The 18,756-nt window shown below is 42.6% G+C and overlaps 1 protein-coding gene across 2 annotated transcripts in view; it reads right to left on the bottom strand.

Moving 5' to 3' along the window:
- Positions 1–12,585: 12,585 nt before the first annotated feature.
- Positions 12,586–18,756, bottom strand: part of LOC122447477 (ATP-binding cassette sub-family C member 4-like) — a 1,659,665-nt gene continuing 1,653,494 nt past the window's right edge. The window contains exons 30-31 of one of the 2 annotated variants that reach the window (XM_043478129.1): positions 18,437–18,582; positions 12,586–14,433 (exon numbers count right to left, since the gene is read on the bottom strand). In XM_043478129.1, the coding sequence (XP_043334064.1) occupies positions 14,337–14,433; positions 18,437–18,582 (243 nt within the window). In that variant the 3' untranslated portion in view covers positions 12,586–14,336. The remainder of the gene's footprint in view (positions 14,434–18,436; positions 18,583–18,756) is intronic. The other variant, XM_043478124.1, reaches the window with a different exon arrangement.

The raw sequence follows: 18,756 nt of genomic DNA, 5'->3' as shown, positions 1-18,756 counted from the left end.
CCCAGAGTTTCTAACTTTACAGAATTGATCTAGAAGGTGTGTAGGGGGATTTGTATTTCTAACCAGCTCCCAGGTGATGAGGATGCTGCAGGTCTGAGAGCCATACTCTGAGAACAGCCATCCTAATGCTTGATTACAGAGCTGTTTCACCTGTGCATCATCTCCAACAGCAAGAAAGTTAAGAACTGCCTCTGAGAAACTCCTGCCTACAAGACCAAAGATCTGTTTGGAATCACCTTCTCCCTGCATTTAAGAACAAGTAGAAGCAGCTCAGTACTGCAGTTACATACTGGGCAACACAGGCCTGGGAACCAGACTCCCTGGTTTGGGATCCAATTTTTTTCACTTACTAGTTGTGTGACCATAGGTAACTTGCTCAACCTCTCTGCTTCAGTGACTTCATATGTAAAATAAGAAATAATATCTCAAGCAGGAAAACTGGAAATGGGTGCCTACCAAATCAATGAGAAGTCTTCACCTTCCATTTCCATGCACATACATTTTCAAAATCCACAAGTAGAACATGTCTGGAGAGTTGATTGCCCTGCCTGAAGTTAAGAGATGTTTACCTACTTTCCTGTGATTTACGGTAACCACATCCATAATCCCCTCTTTCCTTAAGGGCCACCAAATAGCCAAGAGATACAGCTATACATACTGAATGCACACCATGAAAATAAGCATAGGAGTTCCCAACTCCTGAGAATCCCTGAGGCTCTTCCATTAAAAAAAAAAAAAAGGAAATAACAGAATTTGTGGCAAAGATGAATGTCCATTAAAACAAAAAAATCGATCACCCAACTGTGATTCAAGCCCAAAGGTCAGTCCCACCTAGTTAGTAGTCCCAGCTACTGGATGGAAACTTTAGTTAAGAACTTTACCTCTCTGGGTCATTTTTTATCTACATTTTTTCCTTCCAGCTCAGGGACTCTTCAGTGGTTTCAGAACCATAGGACACCTGGGCAGGATCACCTGCATCAAGACCATGCACTGCTTCTCTGAGCTAAAGATCTGGATAAGACCCCAAAGGTTTCAGGGACCCCATGCCCAGAGTGGTCCTAAAAGGTGGAAGCAGAAATACACAATAAAGAAAAGAAAGTGAAATTTGCTCAGTCATGTCTGACTCTTTGAAACCCCATGGACTATACAGTCCTTGGAATTCTATAGGTCAGAATACTGGAGTGGGAAGCCCTTTCCCCTTCCAAGGGATCTTCCCAACCCAGGGATCAAACCCGGGTCTCCTACATTGCAAACAGATTCTTTATCAGTTGAGCCACAAGGGAAGCTGAAGAATATTGCAGTGGGTAGCCTATTCCTTCTCCAGGGGATCTTCCCAACCCAGGAATCGAACTGGGGTCTCCTGCATTGCAGGCAGATTCTTTACCAACTGAGCTATCAGTGAAGCCCCTAGGATAAAGAAAGGGGCTCCAGTCACGGGCTGTGTGCCCCTGGTCAAAGCAAAGTACGTTCAAGAATAGTGTCCCCATTCACAAATAAAAAAATAATAGCATTTGTTACACACATGAAATTTGTCACAACTAGGTATCAGGACATACAGTGAGACACAATCGTGGAGGGAGAGAGGGAGGGAGACGTGGTCATAGACTCATGGGAAGAGAAAGCCTGGTGCAGTTGGGACTCAGATGTCACTTAAGGAATATGGGGAAAGTGATGACATTATTGGAAGATGGCAATGGTGCAGAGCACTAATTAGACAAAGGTAGCTGTTCCTAAGCTGTTTGCTTAGGGGAGGGGAAAAAAAAAGTGCAGCTTTAGTTAAGACAGAATTCCTAAGCAGTGCTGAGGAAGTTGGCTAAGGATGGAGCGTGGAGAGTCCAGTCCTTCCCCCGCTGGGCGATGATTCCCCTGGGCAGCCTGGGTTCTCAGCCTCCCTGCCTCCTGCTCCCCGCTACTCCCAGGCCATACAAGGCTGGCGGGGCAGAGAGCCTCTTTCTTTATTATAAATATTTCCGCTTCCGCTACACAGGGAGACCCTGCGCCCCGACCAGATAACTCTCCGGGGTCCCCTTTCCGCAGGCTGACGCCAGACAGTAAACCCTTGGACCGAGTGGAGCGGCCCCACCGGCCCCAAGCAGCTATCGGAAAGGGCTCCCTCTCCCTGACGCTATACCAAGTCCCTGAAAGGGGTCAACAGCGTCAGGCAGTAGCCCATAGACGGCGAGTTGTAGCCCAGGCGGGCTCTCACCAGAAGAACAGGCGGGAGCAGAAGTTCGCGTCCTGCAGCGGGTTGGGCTTCCGCATCTTGCCTGCGGGGGCGTCCGCCGGCTGGGATCGCGCTGCTCTGGCGGCGAAGCTGCTGCTGGAGGTGCCGGCGGAGAGGCTGGAGGCTCAGACACAGCGCGGTCCTCTTAGGGAGACAGAACCACCGGCTCTGGGAGTGGGGCGCTGGTGGGACTCCTGGCCCTGACCTCTCGTGGCCGCACGCTCTGCGCCTCAACCGCCTGGAGTCGGAGCAGTGGGGGCAGCAGGACGAAGGGGCGGCCAGGAGGAGGCTGCCAGGAGCCACACGCAGGTGAGAGGCGAGGCCGCAGGCACAGCTGATGGAGGCGGGCAGGGGAACTACGCACAAGGCGCAGGACCCTCAGGCGTCCACAACCGAGCCCTGCCTGCAAACTCTACCAAAGGGCGTGCTCTGAGTGCAGGCACCCAACCAGAGAATGGAGAAGGGAGGGGTCGGCTCTATCAGCCCCATCTGCTCAGAAACTCCCCTCAGCTGTGGTGAAGACCTGGCGAAAGTTGGTAGGAGATAGCAGCCTGCCCTCCAGACATGCTACCCTCATCAGGACCAAACAAGGGCGCTGTGGGAGGTTCTCCAACTGGAATAGAGCAGGACCCTGGGGGGCCTTCCTGGGATAGACTCCACCCCCACCCCAGGCCCTCTGCCTGTCACTTGTTTGTAGAAAAGTTTTAGTCTCCCCGGCCTCCTTTGAGCCACAAAAGGCTGGCTCAGGAATTAGTGTTTGGAAGAATGTGAACATGTAGTAACCAAAAAGTTAAACAATAAATAGGCCATATAGCAATCACAAAATCTTTAGCTTCTCTCTGAAGGACATAGATGACAGTCTCTGATGGACATTTCTGAGTTGCTCTGCAGATATTAAAACCCCCACCAGATGGAAGAAGGTCAACTGAATCATGGCCTTAAGCAGGCAGCACCCAGACCAGCTGGAACCTGAGGACTGATGATATTAAACCCTGTGATCTTACCCTGTTACCTCACCCTCAACCAATCAGAGAATGGTGTAGGAGTTGATTACATTCCCTGGACTTTCTCCCTCACCTTGCCTTTAAAAACTCTCCTGAAATTCATCAGGGAGTTTGGGTCTTATAAGGATGAGCTGCCTGTACTTCTACGTGGCCCCTGCAATAAACCTTTCTCTGCTCCAAATGCCAACATTTCCATTTGTTTGGCCTGACTGTAGCTTTGACACAGAAACTTGGGTAGAATATAACCACAGGTTGTAGGCAAGCATTTGACCTCACACAGCTGCAGGGTTTAGCACAGATTATGTGTGTAGAGCTGCAAGAGCTAAAGAAAAGTAACAGAGAATTAGAGGAACCTGGATGATTTTGGAAGATGAATGAATGCTGCTCCTGGGGACAGGCTGTTGGCATCTCACATGTTGCATTATGTAGGGACCCCTGTGGGCTTTTTGCTGCCCTCTTAGATTGGGAAAGGGGAACATGGATGAGGGGGTGGGGAGAGTGACTGCCTTATGATTTTTTCATCATGTACTTCAGGGCCTAGTGGAATGACAGTGACATGTTACACAACACAGGTTATGGGTGTTTCTGGAAAACTTACCTCACTACTTTTGTAACAATGCCCTATTCAAGAAGGTACTATCATTCCTATTTTTACAGGTGAGAAAGATGTGGCTTAAGGACAGTAACTTGTCTAAGTTCTTCAAGTTGTAAATGACAAATCCTGATTTGAACTCAAGTTCAAGTCCAGTACTGGTAGATGGACAGTATGCATGAAAAGTGCCTAGAATACACTTTTGGAATCACTGTAGAACTGAACAAACAAAATCTTGGACTCCCACTCATGTCTGTAGTCATTTGTGTGACCATCTTACCAGCTCAGCAGTTTCTCCTTCTACCGTAAATAAAGAAAGATTATAGTTTGTGGTGCTTATAGCAATATCATTTTGTTATTTGATAATTTCCCATGTATCTTGGCTAACACAGTGTTGTTAATAATGGCTTTTAGCTTCAGTTATGCAAGATGAGTAAGTTCTGCAGAACTAGTAAACAGCAGTGTGGCTACAGTTGGCAATATTCTATGTGTATGTTTTATTTTTTAAGAGACTAGATCTTGAAGATTCGCAACATAAAAAAAGAAAATAAGGAAAATGGTTAAAGTGTGAAGTGATGGCTATGTTGATTGACTTGGCTGTGGTATTTCACAATGTATATATGTGTCTTAAGTCATTAGGTTGTACATATTAAATATATACATTTTTGATTGTCAATGATACCTCAATAAAGCTGGAGGGGAAATTATTTTAAGGAAAGCCTAATGTATTCAAACATTTTAAATAAGACCAAATATAAGAATAGCAGAATGTTGATAATTTTCTATTGATGGGCATGATGGATATTTATTATACTACTTTCTTGATATTTCATGCATGTTTAAAATTTTTTTTTTGCAAAAAATAAGACAATTAGAATTGAAATCTGTAATTTTTCAGTAACATACTTTCTGATGTTAGCTCTTTATCAGATAATGTAATCTGCTGCTGCTGCTGCTTCTAAGTCGCTTCAGTCGTGTCTGACTCTGCACGACCCTATAGACGGCAGCCCACCAGGCTCCCCCCATCCCTGGGATTCTCCAGGCAAGAGTACTGGAGTGGGTTGCCATTATCTTCTCCATATTGTTATCTACAACCTCACCCAATTAACAGTTCTTTTTTAAATTCCCTACATTTTGTAGTCTTGTATGCACTCAGCTGCTAGTTCTACTTCAAAGATGAAGAAATTGGTTGCTGAAGTTGGAAGTCTAGTGACTTTCCTTGTCAGATTGCCCCAGACTATTCCTTCCAGTCCTCATAACTATCTCACGGCCATAATTAGTGTCTCCAAACTGCCAAATACATTCAATCCCTTCAGCCTCTGTCTTTTTTGCTTTTAACCAAGATCTTTTGAAACTTCCTACATTCTTTTCTGAACATTAACTAATAGGACATTTAGAAGAAATATTGAGATCCATTGTTGAATTGTACAGAGAAATCTGGATGTGGAGCCAGAGGACCAGAGCTCTAGATGCTTCACATATTACCTAATGTTTCTCAGGTCTACAATGGGAAACCCCTACTCTTCTGGTGGTAAAGAACCTACCTGCCAATGCAGGAGACAAGAGACTTGGGTTTGATCCCTGGGTTGGAAAGATCCCCTGGAGTAGGCAGTGGCACGCCACTCTAGTATTCTTGCCTGGAGAATCACATGGACAGAGGAGTCTGATGGGCTATAGTCCATGGTGCTGCAGCGAGTCAGACATGAGTGAAGCAACAGCACACATGCCTGCATTCACCAACCTTCCCTCCATCCCTTCCAGCCAGAGGACCAGGTTCATCTGAAAATCTGGAAAACCTACAGCCCGAAATATCAGTTACTCCTAAGAGGAATGGACCCCTCCTTGGTGATGCCAATTACCATCTTCCCAGAAGCTTCAGGGGTTCACTCCATGGGACCATCACACTTGAGTGAAGGGGCCCCTGAGCCCCAACCTCCAGAGAAACAACTGGGGCAATGGACCTCCTTGACTACTCCTGTGAACCTCTCTCTGACCGGAAGCTTCTCTTCAAAAACCAACAAAATTGTGTCCCCAAAGAGTAAATGATTAACAGCAGGAATTGTTGCACTCAGAGGGGAGCTATTGACCTTGGCCTAGTGACACATACAACACTGTCACCATAAATTTTTAAAAAAAGGTGACAGCCACCCAGGTGACAGTGGCCAAGAAGACCAGCCCGGATTTCTAGCTGTGACAAAAGTCTGCTGCCTCCCTGGCTGGGATGGTCCTGGGGGACCGAGTTGCCCTGGATTACCTGTTTGCTGCCTGGGGAGGGGTCTGTGTACCAGGCAGCATGTGGAGCTATTTTCATGAGGATGCATGTAGCCTCACTGAAGGAGGCACAGGTGGACCACTGGGAGAGCCACTCGGCTGCAGACACCAAACCACCTGATCTGGGGAACAATCTGGTGCCAGGGTGTGGGGGCCACCCAAGTGTCACTGGGTTTTTGCCTTTTCTGGGCCTCTTCATGACCCTCAGAATCTAGAAAGCTCCAGATGGTGGTTGCTCAGGGAAAGAGCAGTTAGGGCCGAGGTCCAGGGACACCAGACGCGTCCACAGGTGGCAGGAGAAGTCCTGCTCCTCCCCAGGGCCTGATGACCCCACATTCAGCAGGAAGCAGCTGCAAGAGCTGGACCTGCACCCTCAGGGCCCTCATGATGAGGAGCAGGACGAGGACAGAGGAAGGATGTATCACCACAAAACCCATCAATAGTTCCCAGGGAGAAAGCACAGAATCTGGGTCATAAAGTAAAAGTCCAACCTTTTTTTTTCTTTTTCTTTGTTCTGAGATGAGTTTCACTTGCTCACAGGACATCTTGTGCAGAGGTCTCGAACCCAGGCCTTCAGACCAGAGTCCTTGGTGTGAAATGGCTGTGCTGACACCTCAGCTCAGAGGGCCATGTCCAGAGACGCTGCACCTGGCACTGATCTGCAATTGCAGCTGTATAGCTGAGTTCACTCCCCAAGAACTCTGACTACTCCCAGTTGACAGGAACCACATACAGCAGCCTGGCTGGTTGTAGGGAGAGCATATCCTCTAGAGCTTGACCTCTCACCCCTCCATGCTTTGATTAAAGACTTTACTTCTGAAGCCAAATATTTACCCATCTATCAGTACATGAGTGACACTTGACTGAAGTCACCTATTAGGGTCTGACTCAGGATTGTAGATAGAACAGAAAGAAATCAAACTCTCTTCTGCCCAATAATGGTGTGCAATTCTCCTAAAAACCTAGAGAAGGGAGAAGCACTGGACTAGCAAAGAGAATTATTTCTTAATATGAGTGTGGTCTGCATTGTTCTCTTGAAAAGTGATATTTACTCTTGGAAACTTGAGCCTCCCTTCCTGATAGAAGCCAGGTGAGGTTTATAGACCTTCCTGTTCTGTTAGGTCAAGGAATTAAAGAAGCTGACACTCGACAATCTCTCAGAAGTGGGATTCTTGGAGGAAATCCATTGTTCTGGAGACCCAGGCTCACACTAGACCCAGGAGCCAACAGCATCAGAGCATTTTCTCCTTCAGATGCCATACCCTACTGAACTGAGCCCCAGGAAACACCCCTGTCACTCCACTGAGTGATTTAGACTCAAAATTTGGTGACTGGACACGGGAGTTGAGTTGATTCAGGAGATGAGACCTCCATGGCAATGAGATTTTCCTAAGGGTGGGTCTCCTAAAAGAGGTCGGTAGCAATTCATGTGAAAAGAGTGGAAGGAGTGACCTCAGTTAAAAACCAGGCACCAGAGGAGTGGTGTTGGTCTCTGCGGAGCTCTCAAAAGGGGACCTTTTGGCAAAAGTTTCAATTATTTAAGAGATTTCCCTTCTAGAATGTGGGAAAGGACAAGTTGTCAAATCCTTGAACTATTTCTCTTCTGCACTGAAATATGCTTTTGGTTTACTGTAGCTCTTGAGTTAACTAAGTGAGAGCATCTCTGCCCAGCGCAGGGCTGCAGTTCCAGGGAGGCTGACAAGACAGGATGGTGAGATGGGGAAGGGGGACAGTCTCCCCACTTCTACTCACTGACCTACTGGGGAGAGAGCGTCATCCTGCCAAGTGGACCGTGACTCAAAAACTCAGGTCCTGAGAGCAGTCCTGGGAAGGGGACAGAGCAGGAGGTGAGGGGAGAATTCCCCACAGTATCAGCGAGCTCTCCTTCCTGTACAGTCAGGAACACCAGGGAGAATGAAATCTGCTGTCTTGTCACTACATCAACCACTTGAGACATAAGTGGCCTAAAACAGTCGTCACTTATTAGTATATTTGTGAGGGGGGCTTCCCAGATGGTGTTAGTGGTAAAGAACATGCCTGTCAGTGCAAGAGATGAAATAGACCTGAGCTTGATCCTTGGGTCAAAAGATCCCCTGGAGGAGGGCATGGCAACCCTCTGGAGTGGGTTGCCTGGAGAACTCCATGGATAGAGGAGACTGGCCAGCAGGCTACAATCCATGGGTCACAAAGAGTCGGACAGAAATGAAGCAATTGAGCACAACACAGCACAAAGCATTCTACTGCAAAAAAGACCAAAAAAAAAAAAAACCCACCAGCTTTCCCTTCTTCTTATCTATTTTATATCTTATCAGAATCAGTATAAACTCCAGGATTTAAAAAAAACTTTATTGTTTCAAAATGTAGAGTTTAAAAACCCTCAATCCTCTTGTTGTTACATACAACACTTCTAACGTGATATAAAATCAAACTGATCATATGGACCACAGTCTTGTCTAAATCAATGAACCTCAAAATAAAGCAAGAGAGTTCCAGAAAAACATCTACTTCTGCTTTACTGACTATGCCAAAGCCTTTGACTGTGTGGATCTACAACAAACTGTGGAAAATTCTTAAAGAGATGGGAATACCAGACCACCTGACCTGCCTCCTGAGAAATCTGTATGCAGGTCAAGAAGCAATGGTTAGAACCAGACATGGAAGAACAGACTGGTTTCAAATTGCGAAAGGAGTACATCAAGGCTGTATATTGGCACCCTGCTTATTTAACTTATAAGCAGAGTACATCATGTGAAACTCTGGAATGGATGAAGCACAAGCTGGAATCAAGATTGCCAGGAGAAATATCAATAACCTCAGAAATGCAGATGATACCACCCTTATGGTAGAAAGCAAAGAGGAAATAAAGAGCCTCTTGATGAAAGTGAAAGAGGAGAGTGAAAAAGTTGGCTTAAAGATTAACATTCAGAAAACAAAGATCATGTCATCTGGTCCCATCACTTCATGGCAAATAGATGGGGAAACATGGAAAGAGTGAGAGACTTTATTTTTGAAGCTCCAAAATCACTGCAGATGGTGACTGCAGTCATGAAATTAAAAGACACTTGCTCCTTGGAAGAAAAGCTATGACCAACCTAGACAGCATATTAAAAAGCAGAGACATTACTTTGCCAACAAAGGTCCCTCTAGTCAAAGCTATGGTTTTTCCAGTAGTCATGTATGGATGTGAGAGTTGGACTATAAATGAAGCTGAGAGCTGAAGAATTGATACTTTTGAACTGTGGTGTTGGAGAAAACTCTTGAGAGTCCCTTGGACTGCAAGGAGATCCAACCAGTCCATCCTAAAGGAAATCAGTCCTGAATACTCACTGGAAAGACTCATGCTGAAGTTGAAACTTCAATACTTTGGCCACCTGATGCGAAGAACTGACTCATTGGGAAAAACCCCTATGATGGGAAAGATTGAAGATGGGAGGAGCAGGGGACAACAGAGGATGAGATGGTTGGATGGCATCACTGACTTGATGGACCTGAGTTTGAGTAAATTCAGGGAGTTTGTGATGGACAGGGAGGTCTGGTGTGCTGCAGTCCATGGGGTCACAAAGAGTCAGACACGACTGAGCAACTGAACTGAATGTGATATAAACTCCATCTCAGAGGCTCATTTTCTGTCTAGTCAGTCTGCAATATTTAATTTAAAAAATATCTTTAATGTAATTTCCTCCAAATTTAAACATGAATAGTTTTCAGAAAAAATCACTGGTTTGGAATACCCAAAGCTTCCACCTTTTGGGATGGGTAAATATGAGCATGGTTGCTGAGTGAAAGAGTGAATTTAGTCAGAACCATCCAATATCAGGGCTTCTCTTGTGGCTCAGCTGGTAAAGAATCTGCCTGCAATGCGGGAGACGTGGGTTCAATCCCTGGATTTGGAGGATCCCCTGGAGAAGGGAAAAGCTATACACACAATCCCAATTTTACTCTTAAGGCAAGTAATCTGGGCCAGGTGTGTAGACAGAAGTCTCATAGGGCTGGGGCATGTTATTCCTTCCAGTAATGTTATTTTTTAGTTCTAAATTCAAAAAAATATATGTTTCACCCACTTTTCAACACACATTGCCATTTTAGTTTTGGGAAAAAAAGTTTTCTTAGACCATTAGATTTAGAAAAGCTCAGTTAATCCACATTCTCTGTTTTTAAAGGAAAATTAATAGCTTTTAATAATAGCTTTTGCACATAAAAGTGAAAGTCACTCAGTCATGGTCACTCTTTGCAACCCCTGGAATGCTCCAGGCCAGAATACTGGAGTGGGTAGTCTTTCCCTTCCCAAACCAGGGATCGAATCCAGGTCTCCCACATTGCAGGCAGATTCCTTACCAGCTGAGCCACCAGGGCTCACCTAAGCCCTTTACATATAAAACCTAGTGCCCCATTTGTACTACCCTCTCAAGCACTACCCTCTTTGTTAATGGTTCGGTTCAGTTGATCAGCCATGTCCTATCTGTGACCCCATGGATTGTGGCACACTAGGCCTCCCTGTCCATGACCAACTCCCAGAGTTTACTCAAACTCATGTCCATCGAGTCGGTGATGCCATCCAACCATCTCATCCTCTGTTGTCCCCTGCTCCTCCCATCTTCAATCTTTCCCAGCATCAGAGTCTTTTCAAATGAGTCTGTTCTTTGCATCAGGTGGCCAAAGTATTGAAGTTTCAGCTTCAGCATAAGTCCTTCCAATGAATATTCAAGACTGATTTCCTTTAGGATGGACTGGTTGGATCTCCTTGCAGTCCAAGGGACTCTCAAGAGTCTTCTCCAACACCACAGTTCAAAAGCATCAATTCTTTGGTGCTCAACTTTCTTTATGGTCCAACTCTCACATCCATACATGACTACTGGAAAAACTGTAGCTTTGACTAGATGGACCTTTGTTGGCAAAGTAATGTCTCTGCTTTTTAACACACTGTCTAAGTTGGTCAAAACTTTTCTTCCAAGGAGTAAGTGTCTTTAAATTTAATGGCTGCAGTCACCATCTGCAGTGATTTTGGAGCCCCAAAAAATAAAGTCAGTCACTGTTTCCACTGTTTCCCCGTCTGTTTGCCATGAAGTGATGGGACTGGATGCCATGATCTTAGTTTTCTGAATGTTAGTCTTTAAGCCAACTTTTTCACTCTTCTCTTTCACTTTCATCAAGAGGCTCTTTAGTTCTTCACTTTCTGCCATAAGGATGGTGTCACCCGCATATCTGAGGTTATTGATATTTCTCCTGGCAATCTTGATTCCAGCTTGTGCTTCCTCCAGCCCAGCATTTCTCATGATATACTCTGCATATAAGTTAAACAATCAGGGTGACAATATACAGCCTTGATGTCCTCCTTTTCCTATTTGGAACCAGTCTATTGTTCCATGTCCAGTTCTAACTGTTGCTTCCTGACCTGCACACAGGTTTCTCAAGAGGCCAGTCAGGTGGTCTGGTATTCCCATCTCTTTCAGAATTTTCCACAGTTTATAGTGATCCACACAGTCAAAGGCTTTGGCATAGTCAATAAAGCAGAAGTTGATGTTTTTCTGGAACTCTCTTGCTTTTTTGATGATCCAGAGGATGTTGGCAACTTGATCTCTGGTTCCTCTGCTTTTTCTAAATCCAACTTGAACATCTAGAAGTTCACAGTTCACGTACTGTTGAAGCCTGGCTTGGAGAATTTGAGTATTACACTGTTAGCATGTGAGTTAATGGTCACCATGATATTTATGTTTAAAATGAGACCATACAAGCTTTCAGAAAGCCCTATTATACATTATCAATATTTTTAATAGTGTAAAACAAGTTTTAACCAAGGTTTGTGGTTACAAAACTCTGAAGAGTTTTAAAGTGGCCTGTTGTGTTTTCAGGTATATTCTTCAACATTTGGACCATGGTACTGATTCAAGAATAGAATCATATAAATCAATGCACAGTATTGACTTTAGACTTGAAAACACAAGCTCCTCTAACTATTTCTCACTTTTTTATGACTGAAGTGGGAGGTGCACAGGGTTGAGCTGCACACTAAAAAATCAAAAGAGTTTTCCCCACAGTACATCCTCATCACCTACCTCTGGAGCTGTGACCCTTGCTGTGGGGACATGGTGATGTGCTGTCCAGACCTCCCTTTGAGGACTTGTTGTCCAGTTGCTGGATGTGCTGTCAGTGGGCAGTCTTCAGCCACCAGGTCCTCTGGGGATAGCTTCTATGCAATGACCCATCCAGGTGGAAGCATAAAAACCTGGCCAGCAGACTTGTCAGGACAACCCTGAAGGACTCTCTTCACTCCATACCCCCATGGGGTCAGCTACCGTCATCTGAACAGTGTTCCAGCTTGATTTCCCCTCTGCCCTACCCTGTTTCTTCTCTCCTGATTCTATAAGTGTTGATCCCAAGGGAACCCCTGATAAACATTCCAGAACTAAACTCCATCTGAATCTGTATCCCAGAGAACCATTCTGCAACACGTATCAAAAAAAAAAAATCAGAACTCGGGGAGGATTTTTATTTGAACTTTACTGATTATACACATACTTTTTAACACTTTTAAATTTTCCCAAATAAAATACAAGTGGTGCAAACAGGAACTTTGTATGTAAACATGGTTACCTTTAGTTTAAAATCCTCAATTGAATGTTGTCTGACTAATTCAAATGTTGAAATTGTTATATGTAAATAACAAAAGAAAACTATTATTTTGAACCATATTAAACTGTTATTATATAGGTGAAAAAAAGCTTAAAAGTTAGTGGTTACCCATGGTTTAGTCTAATAGAAAAAAATCCATTAGCATTTGAAATTTAGAGAATATTACCCTTATGAATAACTCATGGGTAAAATATATAAATAATGAATTCAATTAGATATTAGGAAATACTTAATGGTATGGTTATTGATCAGTGCTAGTATCCAAACTTGTAGGTTATAGTTAAGTGGGCCTTAGGGTAAAAAAAGAAAAAGTAGCTAATGTACTTACACTAAAAAAATGATTACGTTAAAAGTTAATCTAAATTTCCAATTTAAGAATTTTAGGAAATAAATCTCAAATAAATGAAAAGTTGAAGGAAAGACAGAATAATATGACGTAGAAAAGAAAACAGGAAATATCAATTCAGCAAAAATTGTGATTCTTTAAAATAGGAAAAAGTCATGTAAGATTACTCATTTTAAAAAAGGCTCAAAAGAAAATTAAAAAGAAAAAAAAGGAACACAATTATAGATGCTGCAGAGTTTAAACATATAAGATATAGATACAGGGAGTAACTTTATGCCAGTTAAGTTCAAAACTCATAGGAAATAGATCCACCTCTAGAGAAATAAAACTTACCAAAAATAACTCTGTACAAATAACAAAATGAACAGTACTAACATAATTACCAAAAATAAAGTAAACATTGATGGCTGCACAACACTGTGAATGGGATTAACATCACTGAACTGTATGCTTAAAAGTGACTTTATGAAAAAAAAAAAAGTGACTTTATGGCAAATTTTATGTTACACATTTTACCACAATAAAAAAATTTAAAAAATAAAATAAAACTCTCTATCTAGAAGACAATAGATCACACATGTGTCCTTCATTCTCAATTCCCCTAGAAGGGCTTCTATTTTGAGAAAGCATATTTTCTCTTTCTTCTCTTTTAGAACACATAATATTGTCCTTCTATATTTTAACCATGTATCATTTTTATTTTTTTGGAGCGGGAGACACCTTCCTCTCCCATAATTAACTTAAACTACAATATATTTTTCTTTTTCTTATTAGTTTACTCTGAGGTGTTTTAAGTAGAGATCTTTGGGTAGAATAATGAATTCTAGTTATATTAAAGGAAGTGGTGACACAAAACAGCTACTTCACACTAGTCTTCAAGTAAGTTGAAGCCCTGACATGACTGGAAAGTAGTAGGTAATTTGGGGAACAATATATTAAAAAAAAAAAAAACATCTGTGACAACTTTGTCTTGCACATTAGAAAATGAGCTTTGGCTCTGGAGTCTCTCAAGGCAGAAAACCTGGTAGACAGCTTTTACTTGTGGCCTGAACCTCTGATTTGGATAAGAAAATAGTATAACATAGAAATAAAAATAATAAATCATTTTGTAAGAGCTTGGAATCAGTTGGTGAAGTTGGAGGGAAAAAGATAAACTAACATCTTGTGTGTATAAATACTTGTTGGTATAAAAAAAAGTACAACATAGTTTATACAGTGTAAAACCTATTGGAAAGATGACTTTGGGATAGACTTGACCTCATGGTAGAATCACGGTGTTGACTCAAAAATTGTTAAGGCTGAAGGCTGTCCACTGTAAGCGTTCATAATCACATGCTCACCATGAGTGATATCTTTAGAGGTGCACCTGAGGGAGAAGAAAAGACAAAAACAGCATGTTTAAAAGTAGTAAAGTCCTCCCTGAGGCAACACATTTCTACATACACTTTTTCATGTTGGCACCAATCATATCACTAGTGGAGTCACCATTTTAAAAAGCAGAGATGTATTTATTTTAGGGAGGAAATAACCCCATTAAAACCCTTGGTGGGACTGGGCTTAATGTCAAACAACCTGTAGATCCACTAGAGTTCTGATCATTCTGATTCACAGATATATTTTATCACTACATTAAATTGATAAACAAAATCACTTTACTGACTCAAAGCCTGGAGATAAATTAAAAACAGGGTGACAAAGAGGCTGGGAAATCTAGTGACTGCATGAGGATTTGTCATTTTCACACGTAAAATGAACACAATAGATTTGTATGCTAATATTCCCTTGTGACTCAGCTGGTAAAGAATCTGTTTGCAATGTGGCAGACCTGGGTTCAATCCCTGGGTTGGGAGGATCACCTGGAGAAGGGAAAGGCTACCCACTCCAGTATTCTGGCCTGGAGAATTCCATGGACTGTATAGTCCATGGGGTCGTAAAGAGTTGAACACAACTAAGCGACTTTCACTTTGACTTCACTTTCACCAGGTTGAAATCCCTATATTTTATAATCTCTGATTGACAAGCACTGAAATGCTGGCATATATGTATGAAATATCCTGGCATTTAGTTTGTAAGGCAAAGCAGTCATAAGGCGTGTAGAAAAGCTCTAACAAGGACTCAACCAACCAACCTCTCTTAAATGTAAGATGATGCCACAATATAGGACAGTCCTTTGCCAGGTCCCTAAGTTCTTCAATTCTACCAATTTCCAGCTGAACTAGAAGAGATATAGGTTTTCTGATAAATGTATGATAAGAATAAAAAGGAAATAAAATGCTGGCAAGTTCCAGAATCATCAGTTTTCAGTAACCGTATCATATGTCAGTTTCTTAACAGATTTGTTGTTGTTAAGTTGTTAAGTCATGTCCTATTCTTTTGCAATCCCATGGATCCTCAAGGCTACTCTGTCCATGGAATTTTCCAGGCAAGGATATTGGAGTGGGTTGCCATTTCCTTCTTCAGGGGATCTTCCTGACCCAGGGACTGAACCCATGTTACCTGTATCGGCAGGCGGATTCTTTACCACTGAGCCCCCAGGCTCAGATACACATAACAAAATGAAATAAAGTCAAGACTTGTGAACTCTTATTTCAAAATGTGTTTGGATGAAAATGGATTTCGACTGTCATTTTTTTTTCTCCTGAAGAAGAATATGAAAAGTTTTGTTTGAATCTTTAAAATAGAAAATCTATTTGAGGCTGACTCATGTTATGAGCTGGGTCACTTGAATGTATGATTACAGATGTTATATAAACCCTGGCTCTGAATATATCTGTGGGTATTGTCAACAAAGTCATCATGGAAAAAAAAATAAAATAAAAAAAGGTCATCATGGGAGAGAGATAATCGACTCCATAAATGAAACAGGAAACCACTGAGACATCCACCTTCATATCAACTGTACTTTCTTTCTTTCTTGTTGCTTGCTACCCCCAAAACAGAACTGGGTATGAAATGTTATATATTGCTGTGAAAGTGCTGCACTCAATATGTCAGCAAATTTGGAAAACTCAGCAGTGGCCACAGGACTGGAAAAGGTCAGTTTTCATTCCAATCCCAAAGAAAAGCAATGCCAAACAATGCTTAAACTACCACACAATTGCACTCATCTCACATGCTAGTAAAGTAATGCTCAAAATTCTCCAAGCCAGGATTCAGCAATATGTGAACAGTGAACTTCCAGATGTTCAAGATGGTTTTAGAAAAAGCAGAAGAACCAGAGATCAAATTGCCAACATCTGCTGGATCATTGAAAAAGCAAGAGAGTTCTGGAAAAACATCTATTTCTGCTTTATTGCCTGTGCCAAAGCCTTTGACTGTGTGGATCACTATAAACTGTGGAAAATTCTGAAAGACATGGGAATACCAGACCACCTGACCTGCCTCTTGAGAAACCTGTATGCAGGTCAGGAAGCAACAGTTAGAACTGGACATGGAACAACAGACTGGTTCCAAATAGGAAAAGGAATACATCAAGGCTTTATATTGTCACCCTGATTGTTTAACTTATATGCAGAGTATATCATGAGAAATGCTCGGTTGGGTGAAGCACAAGCTGGAATCAAGATTGCCGGGAGAAATATCAATAACCTCAGATATGCAGGTGACACCATCCTTATGGCAGAAAGTGAAGAACTAAAGAGCCTCTTGATGAAAGTGAAAGAGAAGAGTGAAAAAGTTGGCTTAACGACTAACATTCAGAAAACTAAGATCATGGCATCCAGTCCCATCACTTCATGACAAATAGATGGGGAAACAGTGGAAACAGTGACTGACTTTATTTTTGGGGGCTCCAAAATCACTGCAGATGGTGATTGCAGCCATTAAATTAAATCACTCTTACTCCTTGGAAGGAAAGATATGACAACCTTAGATAGCATATTAAAAAGCAGAGACGTTACTTTGTCAACAAAGGTCCATCTAGTCAAGGCTACGGATTTTCCACTGGTCATGTATGGATGTGAGAGTTGGATACAAAGAAAGCTGAGCACCAAAGAATTGATGCTTTTGAACTGTGGTGTTGGAGAAGACTCTTGAGAGTGCCTTGCACTGCAAGGAGATCAAACTCATCAATCCTAAAAGAAACCAGTCCTGAATATTAATTGGAAGGACTGATGTTGAAGCTGAAACTCCAATACTTTGGTCACCTGATGCAAAAAACTGACTCATTGGAAAAGACCCTGATGCTGGGAAAGATTGAAGGCGGGAGAAGAAGGGGATGACAGAGGATGAGATGGTTGGATGGCATCACTGACTCGATGGACAAGAGTTTGAGCAAGCTTCGGGACTTGATGATGGACAGGGAAGCCTGGCATGCTGCAGTCCATGGGGTTGCAAACAGTTGGACACAACTAAATGACTAAACTGAATTGATTCACAGGTGGGCAGGGACAAGTTCTCTCTTCATGGGCCAAACAAAGGTGTTTTATTTTAAAGTTAAGTGGAGGGACAGGGTCCTCCAGACAAGCCATTAAATTTGATTATAACAACAAGAGCAATGGAAAGCAAGTCAAAGAAACAGTTTCCAATATGGACTCAGAATTGGCTTCCTCTCTGCAACATTATGAGTTCTTGATTTATCATGATGACAATTTCATCTTCTAAAAGGTAGAGGAAGCAATACTGGAGTGGGTAGCTGTTCCCTTCTCCAGGGGATCTTCCCAACCCAGGGATCAAACCTAGGTCTTCTGCAATGCAGGCAGATTCTTTACCAGCTGAGCCACCAGGAAAGCCCAAGAATACTGGTGGGTAACCTATCCTTTCTCCAGTGGATCTTCCTAACCCAAGAATCAAACTGGAGTCTCCTGCATTCTTTACCAGCTGGGCTACCAGGGAAGCCCATAAGGGAGGCAACTGGACCTAATTCTAAATGACAAAGAATGAGGAAGAAAGTGACACTATCAGGTGCTAGTTTTCTTTACAGATTAGAAACAGAAGTGATCTACATCTTTCCCTTATACTTCTTCCTAGACCTAGAATATTACAAATGTTATTTCCCTCAAAATCTCAAGTTCCCTAGATGTTCCTTGAAACATTTGCATCACCAATGTTCTGAGCATCAATTAGGATGAAAGTAAAAGGTCTGAAAAATGAGAGTATACTGTGTTCTATGAGAATCATGGAACCCAGATTCCAATCATGTGGAAACTCTAATCTGAAATCTCTCTCAGGCATGTGTACATGTACATCCTATACCCCACCACCAACACAGCTGCCAATTCTCAGCAGATCTGTGTTGTTAAGACTCAATCATGAGGTTTTGTCTCCAGAGGCTTATAATTGAAAAGGACACAGAGTGCTTGTTACCACATCCCTGGTGCCACAGCATGAGGAGTGTGCTGTGGAGACGAACTTTAGTTACAGCTTCCCACAGCAAGCTTACCTGTTTTGCCCTTTCAGTGAGAGCAGTGGCCTCAGCTTCACCCAGTTGTTGCACCATCTTGTAAAACAGGCCATCTCTTTCTTGCAACATGGTATATGGCTCATCATAATCATCCAGTCTCCCTGAATCCCAAACCTGTCAATCAGCAGGAAGAAACCCATTAGCACACCATGTTTTGCAGTAATATATTATAAATCAGACAATAGTTTGTAAAGGGACAGAAAGGGAAGAATAGAGAAAATCTATTTGGGTGGTAGGCCTGGCTGATATTTTAATGGTTTGATTACCTTGTTTTATTAGGCAAATAAA

The sequence above is a fragment of the Cervus canadensis genome, chromosome 9 (genome assembly GCF_019320065.1).
Source record: "Cervus canadensis isolate Bull #8, Minnesota chromosome 9, ASM1932006v1, whole genome shotgun sequence".
NCBI lineage: Eukaryota > Metazoa > Chordata > Mammalia > Artiodactyla > Cervidae > Cervus > Cervus canadensis.
This window is presented reverse-complemented; position numbering and strand designations above follow the sequence as displayed.